Source organism: Thunnus maccoyii, chromosome 24 (genome assembly GCF_910596095.1).
Source record: "Thunnus maccoyii chromosome 24, fThuMac1.1, whole genome shotgun sequence".
In the NCBI taxonomy this organism is placed as follows: Eukaryota; Metazoa; Chordata; class Actinopteri; order Scombriformes; family Scombridae; genus Thunnus; species Thunnus maccoyii.
The window spans coordinates 15186622-15207358 of record NC_056556.1 but is presented as its reverse complement, the minus strand read 5'-3'; the positions used below and the strand labels follow the sequence as shown (position 1 = coordinate 15207358).

General features: G+C 40.1%; 1 protein-coding gene across 4 annotated transcripts in view; it reads left to right on the top strand.

Moving 5' to 3' along the window:
* zranb3 (zinc finger, RAN-binding domain containing 3) overlaps positions 1-4160 on the top strand; it is an 83914-nt gene extending 79754 nt beyond the window's left edge. For all 4 annotated transcript variants that reach the window (XM_042405354.1, XM_042405353.1, XM_042405352.1 and 1 more), the window contains exons 21-22: positions 2650-2781; positions 3460-4160. In XM_042405354.1, the coding sequence (XP_042261288.1) occupies positions 2650-2781; positions 3460-3558 (231 nt within the window). In that variant the 3' untranslated portion in view covers positions 3559-4160. The remainder of the gene's footprint in view (positions 1-2649; positions 2782-3459) is intronic.
* Positions 4161-20737: the final 16577 nt, after the last annotated feature.

Here is a 20737-nt window from a genome sequence, read left to right as displayed (position 1 = left end):
TGTTCTTTAAATCTGTTAGGATCAATTCCATCAATTCCTGGCTGCCTTAATGTCAGCAGAGTAGCACTCAAAGCAGGAAAATGGATTTTTGGTCCTGAACTCTTCCCATCAGGCTTCTCTTTCTCTGTTTCTAATTCTCTCAATCATCTTTTGCTCTTCCACTTGCTTGCTCCATATCTTCTCTTAAGTCCTTTCTTTCTTCCTTTATTCTTTTCTCTTTCTCTCTTTTTTTAAAAAAGTAAAACATTGTGCTCAGATGCACACCGGCAATGCCTGGAAGCAAGAGCAAGACCTGGTTCAGTTTCCAGGTAATTGTGTTCCCAGTGTTTCCTCTCTGCTGCACTAGACCTCAGTTAATCTGGTCCTGCAGAGATACACAGGAGCAATCCAGGTCCTGGGAAGGTCCAACTAGTAATTCATTAGCTCTATATGAATGTGTGTAAAATCAATATATAAAATAACAGCGATGTCTCTGTTGCATCTCAATGCTTCGAAATCATCTGCTTCCTTTTACAGCTCCTCCTGTGTGATGACTATAGATTTAATTTGTGAATTAGGAATGATAGGTGTATTTATGATTTATGTCATTATTTTTCCAAATTTATTTAATTTAACATGACTGGTATAGTGCTGAAACATGTGGTCAATAATCAATTAGTCCATCAATGGAAAGTTAATTGACAGCTGTTTTGATAACTAGTTAATGACTTAAGTCATTTATCAAGCAAATATGGCAACAAAAAAAAAATGTTGGTTCCACCTTCTCAAATATGAAGTTTTGTTGCTTTTCTTTGTGTCATAGCATTGAAATTATTTGGGATTTAGACTGTTGGTCAAATAAAACTAGCAATTTAAACTTTTCACTTTTTTCTGGCATTTTATAGACATTTTGAAAACTTAATCGACTAATCAAGAAAAGAACTTGACAGATGAATTAATAAGGAAAATAATCATTAGCTGCAGCCCTAACTGACCTCAGGAAAATAAGACTTAAGAGTCTGCAGCCATGCTAGCAGCGGTGTGAGGCTGAGCTAAATGCTAAGTTCAGCGTGTTAGAATGATAACATTTGCACAATATTTATGATACTAGTCTCTAGCTTACTGTATACACACCTTCAGCTAACTACTCTTAAGAGGCAGAAGTTTACCTTGACGACAACGTTATCTGGTTAATTAGTAAAAAAAAAAGCTACGACTGACTGCTAATCTTGCATTAAAATTTTGATTTACTAGCTTGTGTTCGATGATAGCATCAGCCCCTAACAATTAAAACATACAGTTAATATTCATAAATAACAACAGTTTGACCAAATAATTGGTAGAAACTCAGGCTTTTGCAGTCTGCAATAATGAATGATAAACAATATGTGAAATCTGGAGTGTTATCCTTTGTCATACAGTAGCTCGGCTAAGAGACTATCCAGGATATTGTCGCTCTCCATTTTCCAATTTTTTTATATAAACTGAAGCATTAAAGCCTCTGAAAAATAGTTTCGAATTTTAAATATTTCTTTATTACAGTAAATAATCATTACAAAATGAGCAAAAAAATTAAGTCTAATTTTGGAAAATAACATTCGTAAGTATTATTTATTAAATCCTCAATCATCAGGACTGAGTGTGGTTTGACCAGATTTGAGTGACATGGGCCTGGAAGCACATGCAAACAACCCAACTCATCACATTTTGATTCAAATAATGCTAAATCCTGATTGGTGTATAGAGATGTATGACATCATTTCCTACCCTTTAAAAACCACCAAGAAGAGCTCATATAAAAATGCTATTTCACAAAGCAAAAAGGACGCTTTTTTTTAAAAATCTCAACGCAACGTATTATTCATATAGTTGAAACTTGAAAATAGGGGTTACTAGTTAGCCAGTAACAGCTTGAAAACATAAATATGGAATTCAGTATGTACCCCTCTGTAGCCTGTTATTCCCTGCGGTTTTTTTAACCTAATTTCTTTGTCTTTGTCGGGCAGACTTACAAGTACTCACTGATTTAGTTTCCCTACAGCCTCTCATTATGTAGGTCGACAACATTTTGGTGATTTATACGGTTGTACCTAGGGCATCAGATGGATAATAGAAAGTCAAAGTTCATTGTCATTGATTTTGTCACAACTATTGTTTACATCACCTGCTCTGATCCTCACAGTCACACGGGCTTATATTAATGTCGGCATTTTAGTACAGAGGCCTGTTTCTGCAGTTTGCTTTCATTATTTCCTGTTGTGGATTTCTGCCATTTATGTGCCTTGCTGTCATGTTTGCTCCTCGAGATATATTTGTTTTCTTCTTCTTTTATTGTCAAGCACATCGCAGAAGTGCCCCCGCGGTGCCAAGATTTGTTTAATATGAATGATTTGGTGTGTGTGTGTGTGTGTGTGTGTGCATGTGCGCGTGCTGTGAAATAACAATTTAGGTCAGTGTAGTACTCTGAGAAAGACTGGGCTTTACTAAAGACATCACATCAGTTCAAAAAATTAACTTTAGCATAGATGGATGGTTTGGGAGGGCAGTGCAATCACGGCTTGTTTTTGGCAATTTAAAGCGATATGAGAAAGCAACCGAGGCTAGTCAGTGTACTTAGAAGCTCACTGTTTCCTTCTCTCTGTGTGTGTCTCTGTGTGTGTGTGTTCCTAGCTGAATGAGATGATCCGCGCTCCGGTCGAAGGGGATTTCTGGCAGGTCGACCACATCCGGCCCGTCTACAGCGGAGGAGGACAGTGCTCTCTGGACAACCTGCAGACACTCTGCACTGTCTGCCACAAAACCGTACGTGCACACCCCGCATCACTGCACCCGTTGCAACCACAACACCGGCTTTTAGAGCCAAAAGGGGCTTAAGGGGCAAAAGCAATTTGTCTAACATTTAAGGCGCGCAGTGGACGGATGTCTCCTTTATCCCTATATAAAAAGAAAGTCATCACTCATGTTGAGGATCATATAAAGTGGCAGTAATGTGATACATGGTCAAACACATTGATCATACCATTCTTCACAAAGCTCTATATTGCCAGTAATAACATCACATGATGTGGCTGTATGTCATATTGATAAATAGCATTTGTTGCTATATATCTGGCTTCTTGAGCTTCTTCAGTCAATATTTCATAATCACAGACAATTCACTTCTTAAAAAACAGAACCGATTAGAGAGCAGAGGTTTCAATATAAAATACAGCTTTCATTGTAACCCAAAATGTGCTTTACTGTCACGCCAGCCAGCATTTTTGTCAGAGTGGGTGTCAGTTTGGAAGGAAAACGCTTTACACGTCGAGGTATATAAACTGATGTGGAGAACTGCGCGTTGTGATAAGGGGATCCTCTCACTGTTTATGCCACCGCTCCGACACTTTAATCTAGAGATGCTCGATATATTGATCTCACTTTTCTCTTCAGCGCCCGACTGCAGATTTAACCTCTTACATCATGTTCCATTTTTCTCCACAGAGGACGGCTCAGCAAGCCAAAGAACGGAGCCAGATGAAGAAGAGTGTTGCAGCCTCCAAGGTTGCGTCAGACATCAGCAGATTCTTCGTCAAGAAATGAAATGGAGGTTTAGTGGAGGTTCGGCGCTCGAAATGGCGCTCTTGCTTTGTGAGAGGTGTAAAATGTTCTGAGGTGAACTGTAGCTGGCAAGGTGGGTGAAGATGCATCATGATTCTTCAATGACGCGTTAAATGTCATTCACCCTGACGGATAAGGATAAAAAGGCCAGTTTATCTTTGAATCCTGTAAAGATCCCTACTTTTCTGTGCGATGATATCAGCGGCTTCCTGTTGGAATTCAGGACTCTGACTAACGCTGAACATTTCCCTTAAAAAACCAGTGAGGACTGCATCAAATGCAAATTTCAGCCAACTCGTCCCCGAACCGTCACGAGTGCGGTAGTTTTGATTTATGAAGGCCCCTTTTTGCTGGAGGCTGAAATGGAGCAGGTTGTTTAGAGGGATGTTGCTATTTTAAGATTTTGCAAACTTAGTGAAAAGTAGCAGGTGAGAGATGAATTGGGGGCTTTGTGATTAAAACTCGACAGAAAACGCAACCAAGTGTCCTCATTGGCGCCCTCAACAAGTGACGCCTTGTAAATCTTTCCTTTTTAGAAGATAAATGGACGTTCTCTAGTGAAATAAAAACCTATTTTCATCTTGTTTCATGTTGTCTTCTTCTGTTCTGGTGCTTTAACCACGGTTTGGACTGTAAATACACCAAGACGTTGGCTGATCTGACAAGCTAGCAAATCGTTTCATCGCCTCAAGTCAGGAACATTATTGTCCATGTCCACGCATCTACCTCCTCTTCAGCTGTGCTTGATGATCTGAACAGAGCTAAAGTCAGTCAAGAGGGCTATGTTTAGAGAGACGGAGAGCAGAGTTACTATGGAAACAAGGCTTCGGGTTCACCAATGTCGGGAATATTGAATCTGTTCTTGTGAGAGTTATACAATGAGCCAGACAGACATCAGAAACTCCAATCAATACCAGCAGGCTCCTGTGAAAATGAGGCCGTCACATTCCTCCGCAGCAGAATTTTACTTCCCCTCTCCCTGCTGAGGCTCCACGTTGACGTCGCACGTGTCGTCATGTCACGATTTGTCTGTCTGTCAGCTGTGTCAAACTCCCAGCTAAGCAAATTCTGCTGTCGCTGGAAAGTTTTGAATTTTTCTGGCAGCCCCAACTCCTCTCAGCCTATCGTGGCGCTCGGTAGGAGCCACAGCTTCAAACTTTCTCAGAGCCCATGTGGGTGTGTGCGTGGGTGTGTGTGTATTTCCCCTACGGCTGCTCCAGGTCTCCACTTAATAAGACCGTTGTTCCTCTCCTGTCCAAACCGACAAGCTTTGTGAGTAATGAACATCTCCCAGGCAGCCTTCCAACAACAGCAGGTTTCAGTGTCAGTCCATGTCAGCAGCCAATGACTCTGATCTGCTGCTTTATTACACCCAAAAGGTGTGTGTGTGTGTGTGTGTGCATGTGTGTGTGTGCAAGAGACAGAAAGTGAACGGAAAGTAGTGAGGAAAAAAAGTAGCTGAGTGTGTTTCTGTGCGTTACACAAATAGAGTGTGTGTGTTTGGCAGAGGAAAGTGTACATTGGAAGGGAGAGGAAGTGTGCGTGTTTGGCAGACGGAGCCATAATGAGGCAGCGCCCAGATGAAGACGTCTCATTTTCTTCCCAGAGGGTCTGCTGGGTAAAGAGCAGCGCTGCAGCCGCGTGACACTGTTTGCGTTGGACAACCTATCAGCCCAGAGGAAAAACATTACCTCCGCAGGTGATGACTGTAATAAAGATGGACTCAAACACTGACGGACGGCCACGGAGGTTTGCGTGTTTGCTCTCTGTCCAACCCACCCCCTCCCTCCCTCCCTCTCTTCCTCTTCTAGTTTTTAAAAAAAAGTCTCCATGAGAGCAAAACCCCACTCACTTTTTCCATCAAATGCAATCAACATCTTTGCCTCGGTGCCACTGCTGCAGACGTTTCAACAGGTTACATAGCAACACGGCGTACACCGAGCGTCACATGGCCAAAATTAGCTGTGCAAATATCTAGCGGAAATAATCACATATAGTTAGAAAATCACAGTATAGTGACAAAGACAAGACAATGGAGAAAAAAAAAGAAAAGTAGCACCATCTGAAGAAAGTCCAAGCAAATAGAATTAAAAAGAGGTGCAGTGCAAATACACACAGCAGTGAAGCTGTAATATCAAAATATACATTTTATAGACTCTAAAGAATAAGTCTGTGGGTGTTCTATACTTTTATAGTCAACAAATCCCATGAAAAAACACCACTATGTATTATCTGTGTATCCAAAGTCTGATATATCTCACTCCTCTGTGCCATAGAGCTCCATTGTTGTCCAAAAACTGTAAAACACATCCGTAATGTGACATGTGACCTACAAGCTAACGGTAAAGTGCAGTATGGTGGGCAGGGTTAGCTAGTTGCCCCAAATGTTTGATTGGATGAAATTATGTGTATGTCCCCTGATATATTTTAGAAAAAACAAAAGACAACTGAACAATTAACACATGGACACAGGATTATAATTTGGAGAATGTATTTTGAGCCACATTGTTGCACTGGGTGACATGTTCCTTTATGCCTCTTCCACAGCAGACATTTGGATTCCTCAAATGAAAGGCACAGGTGTTACTAATAACATTAACAATGGCTCTGATAAAATGCTAAATGGAATTCAGCCATCATTTATTTTTATTATTAACTCCTGTACTTTTTCTACTGCACATAAGACAATGTGAAACAGTGTTTTTAAACATGGTGCTAACACTAGGACTTAGATGGACTAATACAATGTTTGTTTTGGTCTTTTCATGGTATTTGGTGAATAATATAGAATAATGCCTCCTTATCACAAACATCAAAAAAGAACCATCTGAAGAGAAAAACCTTCCTTCTGCATGCTAACACCAGTGCTGCAACGTGGTTGCTCAATATAGGTCAGAGGACCTCCAGGGGCCCTTGACAGGGCTCCAGGGGGTCCACAGCAAATTGAGAAATAGATTAATATCACTGTAACTCAATTCCATAGGAATTTCTCCAATCACAGTCATTACATTATGTATAAGACTGATTATTGTAATTGTAGGTTCTCACTATCAGCTCCCAATAGGTGGCGGTGAAAAAATGTGTCTTTTTAGGGGTCTGTGACATATAAATGTTAGAAAAGTACTGTTCCAACCAGGCAACACTTGACAGTAAACTATACAAATCATTCATAATTCAATCATGATTTGCATTCAGACAGCAAGGCATATATATTTGGCGCCATTCTGTTGGTTATTCCATTTCAAACTCGCCTGCCCCCATAATCTACTTTGGCCTTTTCAGCTGAAGGAAGCGTTTCTACAAACCCAATCTTGTGTGACAGGTGTGATGGAGAAGGGCCAATAAAAGCCTGCACAGCGCGCTGCGTGCAGCCGCCGGCTCTCCAATCCGTGGCCGAATCCTGCTGTGGTTTGACTCCTGGCTGCCATACTCTCCGCTGTGATCCCTCTGTGTCTATGACCCTCCCTGCCCTTCAGCAAGGAAAAGGAAATAGACACGAGGGAGGCCGTACCCCCGCTGCTCCCCTTCAGGAATGAAAAATAGGAACGGCACCGTCTCTGTCTTGCCAAAGTAGCTCTGATATTCCGTCATTTGGCGGAATGTGAACTGCAGAACCTCATTATAGAAAAGGAATGGACCTCCAGTCAGACCTCTGCGGTGTTGTGTTACAACATCGAGAAAGCTTGTATTCTAAAAAGGCTGCACCCATATCGTCTAATTGAACTCCGGCGTCGGCATTTAGGAAGCAATTCTTGGCTTTTAAACAGCCACAGCCGATGAGAGGCTTTTGTCTTTATTGTCATATTATCTCTTGGGATGGTGATGAGATGATTAATCATTTCCTGCTGCAGCCTCGCGCTCACAGAAGGCTGGCACCGCTCGGCAGAGCGCGACGCCCTGGGTGGAAGAAAACGGTATTATGGTCCAGGTAATTGGTGGAGGACCATCACTCATAAGCGATCTAATTAATCTCATTAAAACACCCTCTCTGGTTGCACAGAGATGTTCTTGAGGACCGCCGCAACAGAAGGCGTTTTCTAAAATGGGCTTATCCATCCTGATGACTGTCATATACGCAAATGATATTCCAAGAGAAACTGCAGCTGAAGCGACTAACAGAAAATCGATACAACAATTTCATGTAAACCGCGGCTGGCTATTTTTCTAATGTCATCCAGCGTGGTAGGGGATATGCAGTGCTAAAAGGATGCTTTCTCAGTGCTCAGCTGGAAGTGGCTTTTGTCAAGTCCAAATTCTATTTATTCAAGATGGCTCCCTGGTTGTCTCCCAAGATGCATGGCATGTTGCGGATTAAGACCAAAAACGCAATCAATTCACCCAGCAGGAGATCAGGGGAAACAACAGATAAGGTTCTTAGCATAATTCATACAGTCCCCAATCTGGCTAGGATTAATGTATGTCTTCACCATGGCTCACTCTCATTTGTATGTTAGAGCTTCTCTGGGGCTAAATTTGTGGCCCATTACAATCAGGCTTTGTTTGGAAAGGCCCCTGTGAGGATCTGACCACATCGTTTTACACGGCTTTGGCACCTAGCTAACGCAACGTAGGACTGATGTAATCTCATTTATCTTATAATGATTGAGATTTTTTGCACTTAACAGCAGGCTGTGTCAGCAAATCAACCAAAAAAGCAAGAGAAAAAAAAACAGTTGAGTGATGAACATGGCGCCCTGTTGTGTAAAAGCACTTAAAACCAAGATGTAAATGTACACAGTGGCAATTTAACATATATTTCATGCATTAAAACATTACATTAAGTCACATGAGAGTCCTGGCAGCACTTGACATCTTGAGGATAAAAGCCACAGTAGGCTTCAGCATTACCGTTTCCCCCTTTCATGTATTCTGTGTTCAGATGATTGAGGTTAAAAATGGAAAGCTGAACAAAACGCCCTCCAACAAGTTCCCTTTTCATGAGCCTTAAAAGACATCTTTTCATCTCCCATTTCATTTTGCGGCTATTGATCAGCCATCTTTCATAGATTGCTTCCAGACATCTATTCAGCCGCTGTGTCGGTGCTCAGCATGCCTCTATTTCATAGGTCTTAATGGCAAGGTCTAGCTTTTGTGTTTAGATTAAAACCTGAATTGCAATCACTTTAATCGCCAATAGATTTCACAGGAAACAGTCTTTGTTGACTCTTGTGAAAACTGAATCAACAGCTTCCGAAAGTTTCACAGTGGGCGCTGATGCAAAACTGGACAGATTTTCAAATTCGGGGGGCAAAAATAGGACTTCTCATGCCTCGTCCTGTGAAATTAGGATTATTTTTTTTCTCCTTCCTCTTCAGTGCACGAGCCAGAAAAAGGTCATGTCAGTCTTGTGACAAGAGTGACAGGTCTGGGGCATCATTACTGGGACTTGGAAGGTCTGTGTAAGCACCTTTGGTCACCTCAGGAGAATAGATCCCCACTGCGCTGCCGCCGGCCTAATGAGCACAGTCAGTCCTGCATCTAATGAGGAGAGGGCGATTGCGACTGTCTTCCATCAGCCCTCTGCTCTGTCGGTACAACATCCCATAATGCCTTGAACACACGGCATGAGGAACTGAACAGCGGCGGATATCTTGTCACACATCAATGCAGGGGCGACGGAGTCGGCGAAGGAATCTGCCAAAATGTCCTCATCGCGGGTCCGGAGCTGAAAACATTGTGACTAGGTTCCTTTAGGTTGACTATCCATCCACACTTCCACATGGTAAATAAGATCATGTGACAGCATGTCTGGACAGGCTGCAAGAAATAAATTGAGGCATTACAGGAAAACTAATATATCGACAGCCTGTCATCTATGTGGTCGCTCGTTTCCAGCTGGCAAAACATGTTTGGATTCTGTCGACTGAAGCAGTGTTTTTTTAGTTCGAAGGCAAACATTTTGTGAATTCTTGGCATGTCAGTCTTAAAAATCTCTCTCTAACACGCTTTTTAGTGCTGTTCTCAGCCTCTATGCATTTCATATTAGAATGTGTGTAATGCTTAATGGATGCCAGAAGGGAACCTCAGCCTTTTTCACTCCCCCCTCTCCCTCCAGCGGCTGAAAAACTTCTAAATTCACCTTTTTGCGGTGTCCATATGTGTTGCACCGAAGCCTCAAATTATCTTGTGTCTTAAAACATAGCCACAGGTTTGTAGTTCAACAGCAAAATCAGCTCTTACATCCACCTTGAAAGGTTATGTTTTCGTTTTAGTCTCTTATCAGGGTATTTTAAAAAACACATATGAACATCTTTCAGTGGGAATTTGGTGGACAGATTGGCTTTGGACTCCGGACAATTGATTTGTCTTTGATGGTGATCCAGATCTGGGATTTCTGCCATTAGATGATTATCACCTTGTAGCCGTAATTATAAAAGTAGCAAAGAATGCAGACTTGTTTCCAAAAGTTTGGGGTGAAGTTATGCAGGGGCCAAGAAATGTGCTCGAGTTGAATCTGAAGTGTTAGGAGAGATTTCTTTGGGTGTAAGTTGGAGAGTTGTTCAGCGTTGGCGGAGGTTTTCAAGCGCCTCATACTTAACAAATTAGTCCAGTCAAAACAGAAAGCAAGGAGACACCTCCTCTCGACAGCAAACACAATTATTCCCGTTCTGCAAAGTTATATTGGTATTTAAAAACAGCCAAGTCTGTTTAAAGGTGTGATGTAAGTTATTGTGCATCCCCCCCCCACCCCACCCACCCACCCATACAGACACATCAGCAGACAGCAAGGCCTATTAATACACTTAAGACCAATTAGTATAATTAATATGAGCACAAAGAATGTGCCATTTGAGTCCTTTCTTTTTGATATGATGAACATATTGTGCTCAAAAAAACATAGCCATCCTCAAATTAGTTTGAAAATGATTTCAGTAGTTGTTGCTGCTCACAACTGCTAAAAATACAAGTGAATGAAAGTGTGCAGCCAAGTGAAATGCAACCAATCTTTCCTCATGTATGTTAATCAGACTTCGTACTGATGCTAAACCAATTATACCTGTGTCACAAATGACCATTGAAATGTATTGATAAGTACTTTCACAATTGGCTGTTTGAGTGGGTAGCATTTGGCCACTCAACCGTGGACATCTTCACACCCACACCACTTTTTTCTTTTTCTTTTTTTTTTTTTGTGTATATTCAGTAATGCCAGTTTCTCAATTACTGTGTGAGTGGGCTGGTGCAAAAAAAAGGGGGGAAGTTGGCTATAGCAACATTCACCATCAGCCCACACAGAATTATTCTATGTGATGATATAAATCTTATTAAATATTGTGATAGCGGGCAGGTTTGCCAGCCGTGATGAAAGGAGCGAGGTGTTCAGATACACCTGGAGAAGCGAAGGTCTTTCAGCGTGTTGGACGATTTAACACACGGCAGAAGCATCGGCGCTAATCCTGAGAGTGTAAAAATCGAGTCAACACCGTGCCAGTTTTTATATAAGTCCACACCATCGGATAATCCAACTTTTTTTTTTTTTAAGTAGTTTTGAACATGCGATGTCCTGGATTCATATCTGGAGTTCTAGTCAACAGGCAACTAATTCGGGGTTCACTGTCTGACAGCAGCGGGTCAGTGGATGTTATGATCCATTTTGTTATCTGACAAATGAGAGTCAGGTGTGATTAGAAGCAGTTTATCGAGATCAATCAGATTTTCATTTGTAAAGAGGGACAAGAACTCTAAATTGAAGAATCTCCCAGGGCGAGAATAACTCCAATAACAAACTTAATATGTAACTTGTTATATAACTGTTCTGACAGACTCAAAAGTGGAATGAAAACCCTGCCGTCATAGCAGCTCAGTATCCTATGAGTTATGTGCCGTACTGGACGATTCTGAACCTCACCTATCACATCTGGAGCCAATGTTTGGTGCCAATGCAGGAAGTAGTGGGCCAGCACCATGTGAAGCACGGCAGAAAGTAAGAAGGTAGAGGTATAGCGAGTTAAACTTTCATTCATGAGACCAGAGTTTGCGTCCCGTTACAGGCCTACAATTAACATTTATCTTTTAATTAACCGTAACCATGATCTTTCCCCAACCTTCACAAAGTGTTTTTGTTGCCTACCCTTAACCGTGCCTGCTGCCTAGAGATAAATGAGAACCACTCTCACATCATCCAGCCATCAGCCAGTTAGCGCAGCTTAGCATAAAGACTGGAAACAGCCAGCCTGGTTCTGTCTGAAGGCAACAAAATCCACCAACCAGCACCTCTAAAGCTCACCAATTAACATGTTACATTTCGTCTGTTTAAATCATACAAAAGTCTTGTTGTTACTGTGAGGAGCCAGTGGAGATCTAACTTCATGCAAGAAAGCTTATAGCGTAGTTTAATTGTTGCTTTAACCACTTAAATGGTTACGTAAATGTAATTCAGGGTTTTGCAGCATCGTCCAATATCAACAGTGTTATCTGGTGATCATAGAGAGGGGCGAGATGCAGTGAATCATACAAACGGGGATATCAGAACACGTTTGAGAAAAATCTGCTCACGAAAAGTTACGCAAGTGATGAATATTGAAAAATGTTTTAGAGAAGTTCAAATCTTGCCTACTTTCTCACCTGAGCACAACCGGCCAATCATTGCATGAAGTCAAAGTCAAATTCTCAGTTTTTGAAAGTAATTATTTACTGAGCAATCTTGACATATTTTAAACTTACAGTTGGGTCTTCATTTTTGACATTTGTGTCCTTCAGCCTTTCTCAAATTTATGACAAATATATATGAAAGCACATATCAAATACAGAATATTTTTGATTGTGAAAGAGAGATTCATTCTTCATTTTCCTGCTTAATTAGTCGTGTGTTCACTCTCAAGAGCGCTGCCCATTGTTCTCAGACAACACTAGACTAGTAGCACTGTCTATTATTTGATCCTTGTTTCCGTTCTCATTTGACTGCAGTACATTTCTCTACATACCACGCGGCATCATGGTTACGGCTCCATAATAGATAAGTACAGATGAAATTTTAATAATGTCTGTGGGGAACGTCGCTTGCTTTAACAACAGAGAAAAAAGGCAGATAGAGAGTAATGAAGATGTTCCAACCAGTAAATACAATAATCAAACATATTCTGTAAAATAGAGCAAATAAATAAAGATACATCTTTGTTTAAAGTAGCTTTGTATGAGTGTACTGTATAAGGATGTACATAATTATGCCCAGACAGGCAAATATGCTTCATATGCTATTCATAGTACATGTACAGCGACATATGTGCTGGAATGAATGATGAGTGACTTTCTACTTCACTACATTTCAGAGGGAAATATTGTACTTTCTACTCCACTACATTTATCTGACAGCTTTAGTTACTTTTCAGATGCAGATTTGACACAAAGGATAATATAACAAGCTTTTAAAATACAACACATTATTAAGGATGAAACCAGTGGTTTCCAACCTTTTTGGCTTTTGACGTCTTACAAAAAGCAGTGTGTAGTCAGGGTCACATTTCACATGTCTATTATAGTGATTTTTCCCTCTAAACTTCTAACATGCTTTCATTTCAATAAATGTTCAAATGATCCAATATTTCACCAAAAATCCACCAAAAGATTAGAGAAAAAGTCCAAAAACTCAAGACAGATTTATGTATCAGAACTTTTAATCATCTCACGACCCCTCAGATTTATCTGCTGACCCTTTGGAGGGGCCCGACCCCTAGGTTGGGAACCACTGGACTAAACTAGCTAACTGTATATAAAGTAGTTGAAACTAGCCCCACCTCCAGCAGCTACAACAGTAACATGCTGCTCTAACACTGATGCTTCAGTATTAATAATCTAATGATGTCATATATAATAATATATCAGTCAGAGGGACCAAACCACTACTTTTACTGCAATACTTTAACTACATCAAGCTCATAATACTTATGTACTTTTACTATAGTAGGATTTTTCATGCAGGACGTTTACTTGTAATGGAGTATTTTTACATTGCTGTATTACTTTTACTTAAGTAAAACATCTGAATACTTCTTCCACCTCTGGTAGCTCAAGATTATTGTAACTGTCCATCCTTCCATGAAAGCATCATTATAATCAAACTTTGATTTGGTAAATCCAGGCCAAGAAGGTCAAACTCAGGTAAAGAGAGTCTCTTAAAATCTCTTGTTCAGACTGCAGTAACTCCTTCTACACAGATAGCAGACAAATACAAACAGTTTTGGTCTCCACCAACTCGTGAGGCTCTTTAGCTGCTAAATGTTCTTGTGTTTTTTTATTCCTTTTGTGTGTTGTATATTGTATTATTTATTTGTATGTTATTGTTTTGTGTAAACAAAAAACTGCTCCAAACAAATTGACCTTGGTGGGATTAATAAAGTTGTTTGTATTGTACTGTATTAGTGTATTATTCACTGTGTCTTTTTGTCTTGTTTATAGAATGTTTTTTTTCAACTGGATAAATAGCGAATATAAGCTATTGTCAGTACTGTGTGTAGATTTACATATATTGTCTATATCAACAGTTGGGCTATTTGTAGTATTTTGGCAAGCGAATGTACCTCACTAACAGAGTCTGTTAAAGAGCCACAGAACTGAGATTTAGGAAACAATCTCAAAGACAGAAATATCCAAACCTGAACAAATAAAGCTCAAAGTATCTGAGAGGAGAGATACGACTAGACCCAGAATACAATAAAACTCCAGTCTGTGTGTAATGATCAACCTATCTGTCCAATCAGCCAACAACTCCATCAGAGTTAAAGGAACAACCAGAGTTATAACAGATGAACTCAACCTCATACCTGCTTTTAATAACAATTATGTTTTAAGATCATTTTTCTGCACATACACTAAAATTCAGAACAAAATCCCACATCACATCAGAAATTCTCCTTTCTTTTTACAGTTTAAACATTCACACAAATATTTCCCTCTTCTGAATCAAAATTGTAACCACTAATGTCTCAATAATCCACCTTATTGTTCCCTCTGAGTTCTGTGTAACTTATCTGTACATCTAAAGCTTGTTTAGTCTTGTTATTTTTTGCTGAATGCTGTATTCTTTTATTGACAATTGACTATTTTTCAGCCCACATAGATTACATGAAGATTATTCTTTGTCGAACTTGATAACTTTTATTATCTGCCTGAGTTGTTTTATATTTTTATTGCTTTTGTCTTCACTGTGGGACGGCAGGAAACTTGAAAATAGTTTCTAAACTGAGTCAGACCCACAGCTGTTAATGTTCTACATTACTCTGCTGCTATTTCCTGCTACAAATAAAAATAACATGAAAAAATTAAAAACTTATGGGACAACAAAATGTTTTTTTTAATGATTTACTAAGGATTAAAGAGTTCAGCATATGGAAATGCTTCCCTGCACACAGTAAAGCCACTGCAGCAGACAATGAGATGCATTTAAACAGCAAAACTGAACTGAAACCGAGTTATCTTTGAACAAGCTTGAAATAATTACATGAATGCTTGAAACATTACAAACAATTTCACTGTATAAACAATCTGTGTGACAGCTGACCCGTCGGATGTGTAAAAGAAACACAGAACATTAATTACCTTTAGATCTTGACCGATCCTGTTTGCAAGTCTGGAGATTTAAATAATTAATGAAGTTACCGCTGCTGTGCCACGTGCGTAAATGCGCACAGCTGCTCTCAATTTGGAGACGCATCTATTGTCTCAGCTGCTGTGTGGCAACAAACATCACTGATGTTCCTGCAATATCCCGGATTACATTCGGTGACACATGACCGACATTCTTGATAATATTCAGACATTAATCTAACACCTTACAGTCCCGTCACATTGATAGTCGACTGACATGTTAAAGGACACATTCACAAATTTTCAAGTTTGTCTTAAAATAACAGTCAGGTGTCCATATGAACACTGAAAGAGGTTTTCCTCGCTGTAATCATTCCTCCTGTTCATACTGGCTATTAAAAGATCCCCTTCAAATGTGCTTTTAATGTAAGTGATGGAGGCCAAAGTCCACAGTGTGTCATTTTGTGCAAAAAAAGCATTTAAAAGTTGATGTGAGGCTTCAGCAGTCTGAGTTATTCATATGAAGTGGATATTTGCCACATTTACAGTCTTTTTAGCATCAGATTCCCTTTTTGTGTTTCCCTGTTGAGCTGTGCTGGAAGTATAGTAACAAAAAGAGGAACCTTGGCAGTAAAAAGACTAACATTGAAAGATATCTATTTGATTTGACTCATTTGAATGGATGAAGCTTCATATTAGCTTCAGATGAACTTTTAAATACATCTGACTATTGTTTATGACACACACAAAAGTTGTGAACCCGTCCCTTAATACACCAGAGAGAGGTAAAAGAGGCAAATTCTACTATGTCGTTACCTTAGAATGAGCTCTTTATATCTACATAGGGAGCAGGTCCTGACTCTAACCCTTCCACGGAGGCCACCATGTGGCACCACCATGTTTCTACAGTAGTCCAGAACAGACAAACCAAACACCAGCTCTAGAGAGGACCTTTCTCATTTTTCGCGGGTTTCGCGACCACCATAGGTTCTCCTACACACCTGGAAGAGGAGGGGGAGGGGTATTAAGTTGGTTGCAATCTTCAACCTCACCACTAGATGCCACTAAATCCTACACACTGCTCCTTTAAGAACAACCTACCCAAAGAACTCACTGTAACGTTATGTTTTACTTTTCCAAATGTGTTACATTTTAGTTTCCATCTGTGTGTCATTTTTATCATTTGGACCATATTTGATTAAAATCCAAAACAAAAACAAGATTCTTCTCCATCTTAATATTAATCCTTTCGGTTGTCAAAGCACTGATGACAAAAGCCATGGCAGAGTATAAACTGAACCATTAGGGGGGGAATAATTATTAGGGTAGGTATTTTCTTGGTGTTGTGATTGCAGGGTCATTATGCTCTCCCTAATGAAACAAACCAGCAGAGAGCCTCCATCTCAGCTGTAGCCGTTATCATCGCCCTTCAGAGGATATAAAAAGGAAAACACTTCAGCAGCAGGCTAATTAAAACCAGAGAGGTCTGGATGAGAAGGCCTAACAACCCACACAGGTGGTGAGCACATCACTGCATGTGTATTTATGTGTGTGTGAGCTACTGTAGCACATCATGTTTATGCATGTCTCTATGTGTCTGTATGAGTGTGGGTGTGTGTGAGGCAGCAATTCATGCTTTTTTTTTTCTTTATTTGTGTGTGTCTGTGTCAGTTTGGTACATGCATGAGTGTATGTGAGGCAGCAAAGGGTGATGTTGAGTGTGTGTGTGTGTGTGATGCTTTGTGTTTATTTGAGGCAGCAGTGTGTGTGTGTGTGTGTGTCAGAGGTGTATGATTGTTAAAGGTGCTTTCCATTCATTTTAATGGCTTCAGCCTCCACTGCTGTCGGTTCATTCTGCTGCCTCCACCGCTGACAGGAAGGACCTTGCAGCTTTCATCTGACAGGACCCTGCTCAAATAGGCCATTGGTGCACCATAATTAGTTCAAATGTCGAAGCCGGTGAATTATTGATGATTGGGGACGAGTAGGGAGGAAGACATTTCACATCAACTGTGTGGGTTTTTTTTTTTTTTTTTTTAGCTGTCTCTTTTTAAAGGACAGCTGGTGCTCTGCGGTTCCCACCACAAACATGAATCTCTGGTGTTCAGGCCGCGAGAGGATGCATTTGCATCTGGTGGAGAAATAAACTTGGGTAGTAAAGGGAATAATTACAGAGGAAAACAGTGAAATAATGTCTTGTTTTTCAATGAAAACAGCTGGCTGAAGAGAGTGCTGCAGCTTTTTTTTTGCCATGTGAAAAAGGAATACCTTAGGTTGGAAACAAAAAAGTAAACCACACCATGAAGACAGAGGCTAATTTATGCTCCTGCCAATCATTGGATATAATTGCGCTACCATGGCATAATGGCAGCTCGGGCCCAGTCATTTTCCCCCCTCCGGCTCTATCTCAGGTACTTAGAGGGGTTTGCATCAGCTCCTGATTTTTCAAGAGAGACCTCTCAGACAGGAATGACAATGGACTTTCAATGGCTTATAATTATGCCACTTTCCTGCACAATTTCCTGGGCATCATTTGCATTAAGACTCATATGTGTATAAGTGCACCACATGCTGCTCTACAAAGGCCTTTTGATCAACTCCACGGCTGAAATTACCAAGTGCAGTGACATTTCCTGGAATGTCTCTGAGCCTACCGCCGTCCGACAGTTATCTGAATCTGTTAATTAGATGGATGAAGTCCAAACTTTGCGGCTGCTCAAGCTGCCATGAGTGTGTGGTTGTTGTGACTGAGGATCACAAGGTGTGCAGAGGACCACCTTGGATTTATGGCACGAAAACCGCCGTCCTTTTTTCAAGGTTATTCAACACTGCGTCTTGTTTGCTTTTTTTTCACACACACACACACACACAAAAAAAAATCCTCTCAAAAACAGAGAAAATGATGCTGGATGTTTGTGCTGCTCTGCTGGAATGAAAGGCCAAAGACAAGACTGCCATCTAGTGGACATAAGGGATTACAACAGCTTTGAATCAGAGACACATCATCATGACATGTGGAGTGATTTTTTGCTGTAGGCGACACCACCACCTGCAATTCTGTGAGAAATGGTTGCCATGGCTGTTATTGTTGTCCCAAACAGACAAATCATCTTTTTTTATAGCCAGCTGGCAGCTGGATAGCATCAAAAAGAGCTTAGGGAAGTGTATTTGCAAAGAAACTTCCCTTTCTTATGTGTAACTTAATCTTAACTTTTTAAATTGGCAGTCCTAGCTGCTAATGAAAATAATGATATTTGTGTCTGGGACCTTTGCCTGTGCAGAGCTATATATGTTCCTGTTCTTTGAGTTGTAATTAGAGCTTGTGTTTTCCTTTCAGATGGCTCTTAATTCTGGGATTTGTTGCGCACAAAAGCCGCTCTCATATCTCTTCCTCTCTGCGGATTTTCGAGCAGTAGGCGTTCAGAGGCTGCTGAAAATAAATCATCACCCTCCCACCAGTAGCCTATGTGAGAAAGTCCAGATGGTTGAATTTTCACTGACGTCCTCCCGATGAATTTCCCCATTGTCTTCCACGCTAAAATTAGAAGGTAATACTGGGTGAAAACGCTGTGTCTGCTCAGAGGGTGCTAGTTAATTATCAGGAGCTGGATTTATGTTCCACCCACAAATGAACCCTGGATGCTGTATTGTGCAAGAGTTTAAATGTCCAAGCTGAACCTTGAAACCCCCTTGAAGTTTCTTGAAGGGACTAAATGGGAGGTTTCACTTTCCTGCTCATCTCTTGTGTAAGAACAGAAGAACAAACGCCCTCGAGGAAGTTAAGCCACTAAAAGATGATTATTTTCCTTCCACAATACAATTGAAAGACACAAAATCCTGCTTAGATGCAAATCTCTAAAAACTCAGCATGTATTTACCATCATGCCTTGTTACTCCCATTAACATTACTAATTTAGCAGCACAGCAACCCAACTACTTATCACTTCATCCCTCTACTGCAGCTCCAGTGTGGCTGTTTTTACAAGTAACTCCCATTGAAACTTGATGTTGTGGTCAGTTAATGCGTCATTATATTGAACAGCAATCAGTTTTGTTGGTTTCTCGCCTGTAACAATCAATTAATCAATGGGCTACATGTAAGCAGGCAGCAGGAAATGACCATTGTGTGTTCCTGTTTTGATGAAAATTCTTCTGGCGGCGTTTGACAAATGACTGTTTTATCTTCAAATGCAGCGAGGGCTTAAATTCAATGGGGAATAAATCCAATGTTATGAGGCTGGGATTAAACCATCTGCATGATTTGGCAGTTCTTTTCATTTTTGCATGTGCTATATTTGCTTTCAAGGCCAAAATTAGGGGCTTACTTTGACTGTGTTTTTAAACTCAAGAGTGAAACTTGAGTCGATTTTATCTTGTCAAGCGAAGTTTCAAAGCTGCTCAGGTTTTACAGAGAGGAGTAACCTACATCGATGTCAGGCCACACTGATAATCAATGCTTTCAAACGCAACTCTATCAACGAAAATGAGTAAAAATGCATGGGGAGGACTGTTTGCTCATATGTGCTATCTGGTGATCAGTATTTGACAAATCATTTCATTCTAGTATTCATATGTACTATTTTACTGTTTTCTAATGATAAATGGTATATTAGGTTGGTAAATGATATCAATGCTGCCTCAAAAGTTGATTGATTTATGTAGTAAACTGAAAAAATGACGGTCTACATCCTTCACAGTTATTCAAGAATGAATGAAAGGGCTATCAGTCACATGTCATGGTCTTCCTCTGTGACTTACCAATAAAAAACAATAATATAATAAAACAAAAATTAAAACATAACTGGCTATCTCCATGACATGAGAGGCTGCGGCTGAAAGCGGTAGAAAATGCTAATAAGTGGACGTTGAGTTAAAGGGGGGGGGGGGGGGGGGGGGTGTTGTTATTTTGGTCAAAGTACTGTCAAAGGTCAAGCATGAACTTTCTAGAGCTCAGATTAGTCGAATTTTCATTGTTGATAAACTGATTCTAATGCATTTTTAAGAAAAAGAAAAAAAGAAGCTTTTATGGTTTTCTTATCATTCTCTTGTATGATAGTAAGATGAGTATCTTTGGGTTTTGGACTGACATCTGAGGACATCACTTTGGGCTCTGAGAACTTGTGATGGGCATTTTTCACTATTTGCTAACACTTTATAGATAACACAATGACTGAAATAATCCAGAAAACAATCAATAAAAAAGTCAAAGTAGCTTCTCAAAACTAGTAGAGAATAGTAGGAGGGCTGGGCGATATGGACAAAATCTAATTTTTGACCAAATACCTGGATATCAATATTGTGACAATATTGTAGGGATGACTATTGGTGCCTTCACTAAATATTTACACAATGAGATTTTTGATAAATCATCATCAGTAATGTGGATATAATGACTAATATAAGTCAGAAAATGACATCACTTTCCTGTAATGCAGCCTATAAAACCAGGAAAACACAAATACCACATTATATTAAAAATCTAAGATGATATCTAGTCTCATGTCATGACATTGATATAATATCGATATATTGCCCAGCCCTAAATGTTACCATGTCCTATAAATAAATATATGAATATGAACAAAAACTAAAAAAGGGGTAAAAACATGTTTCACATCAGACACTTAAGAACAGAAAA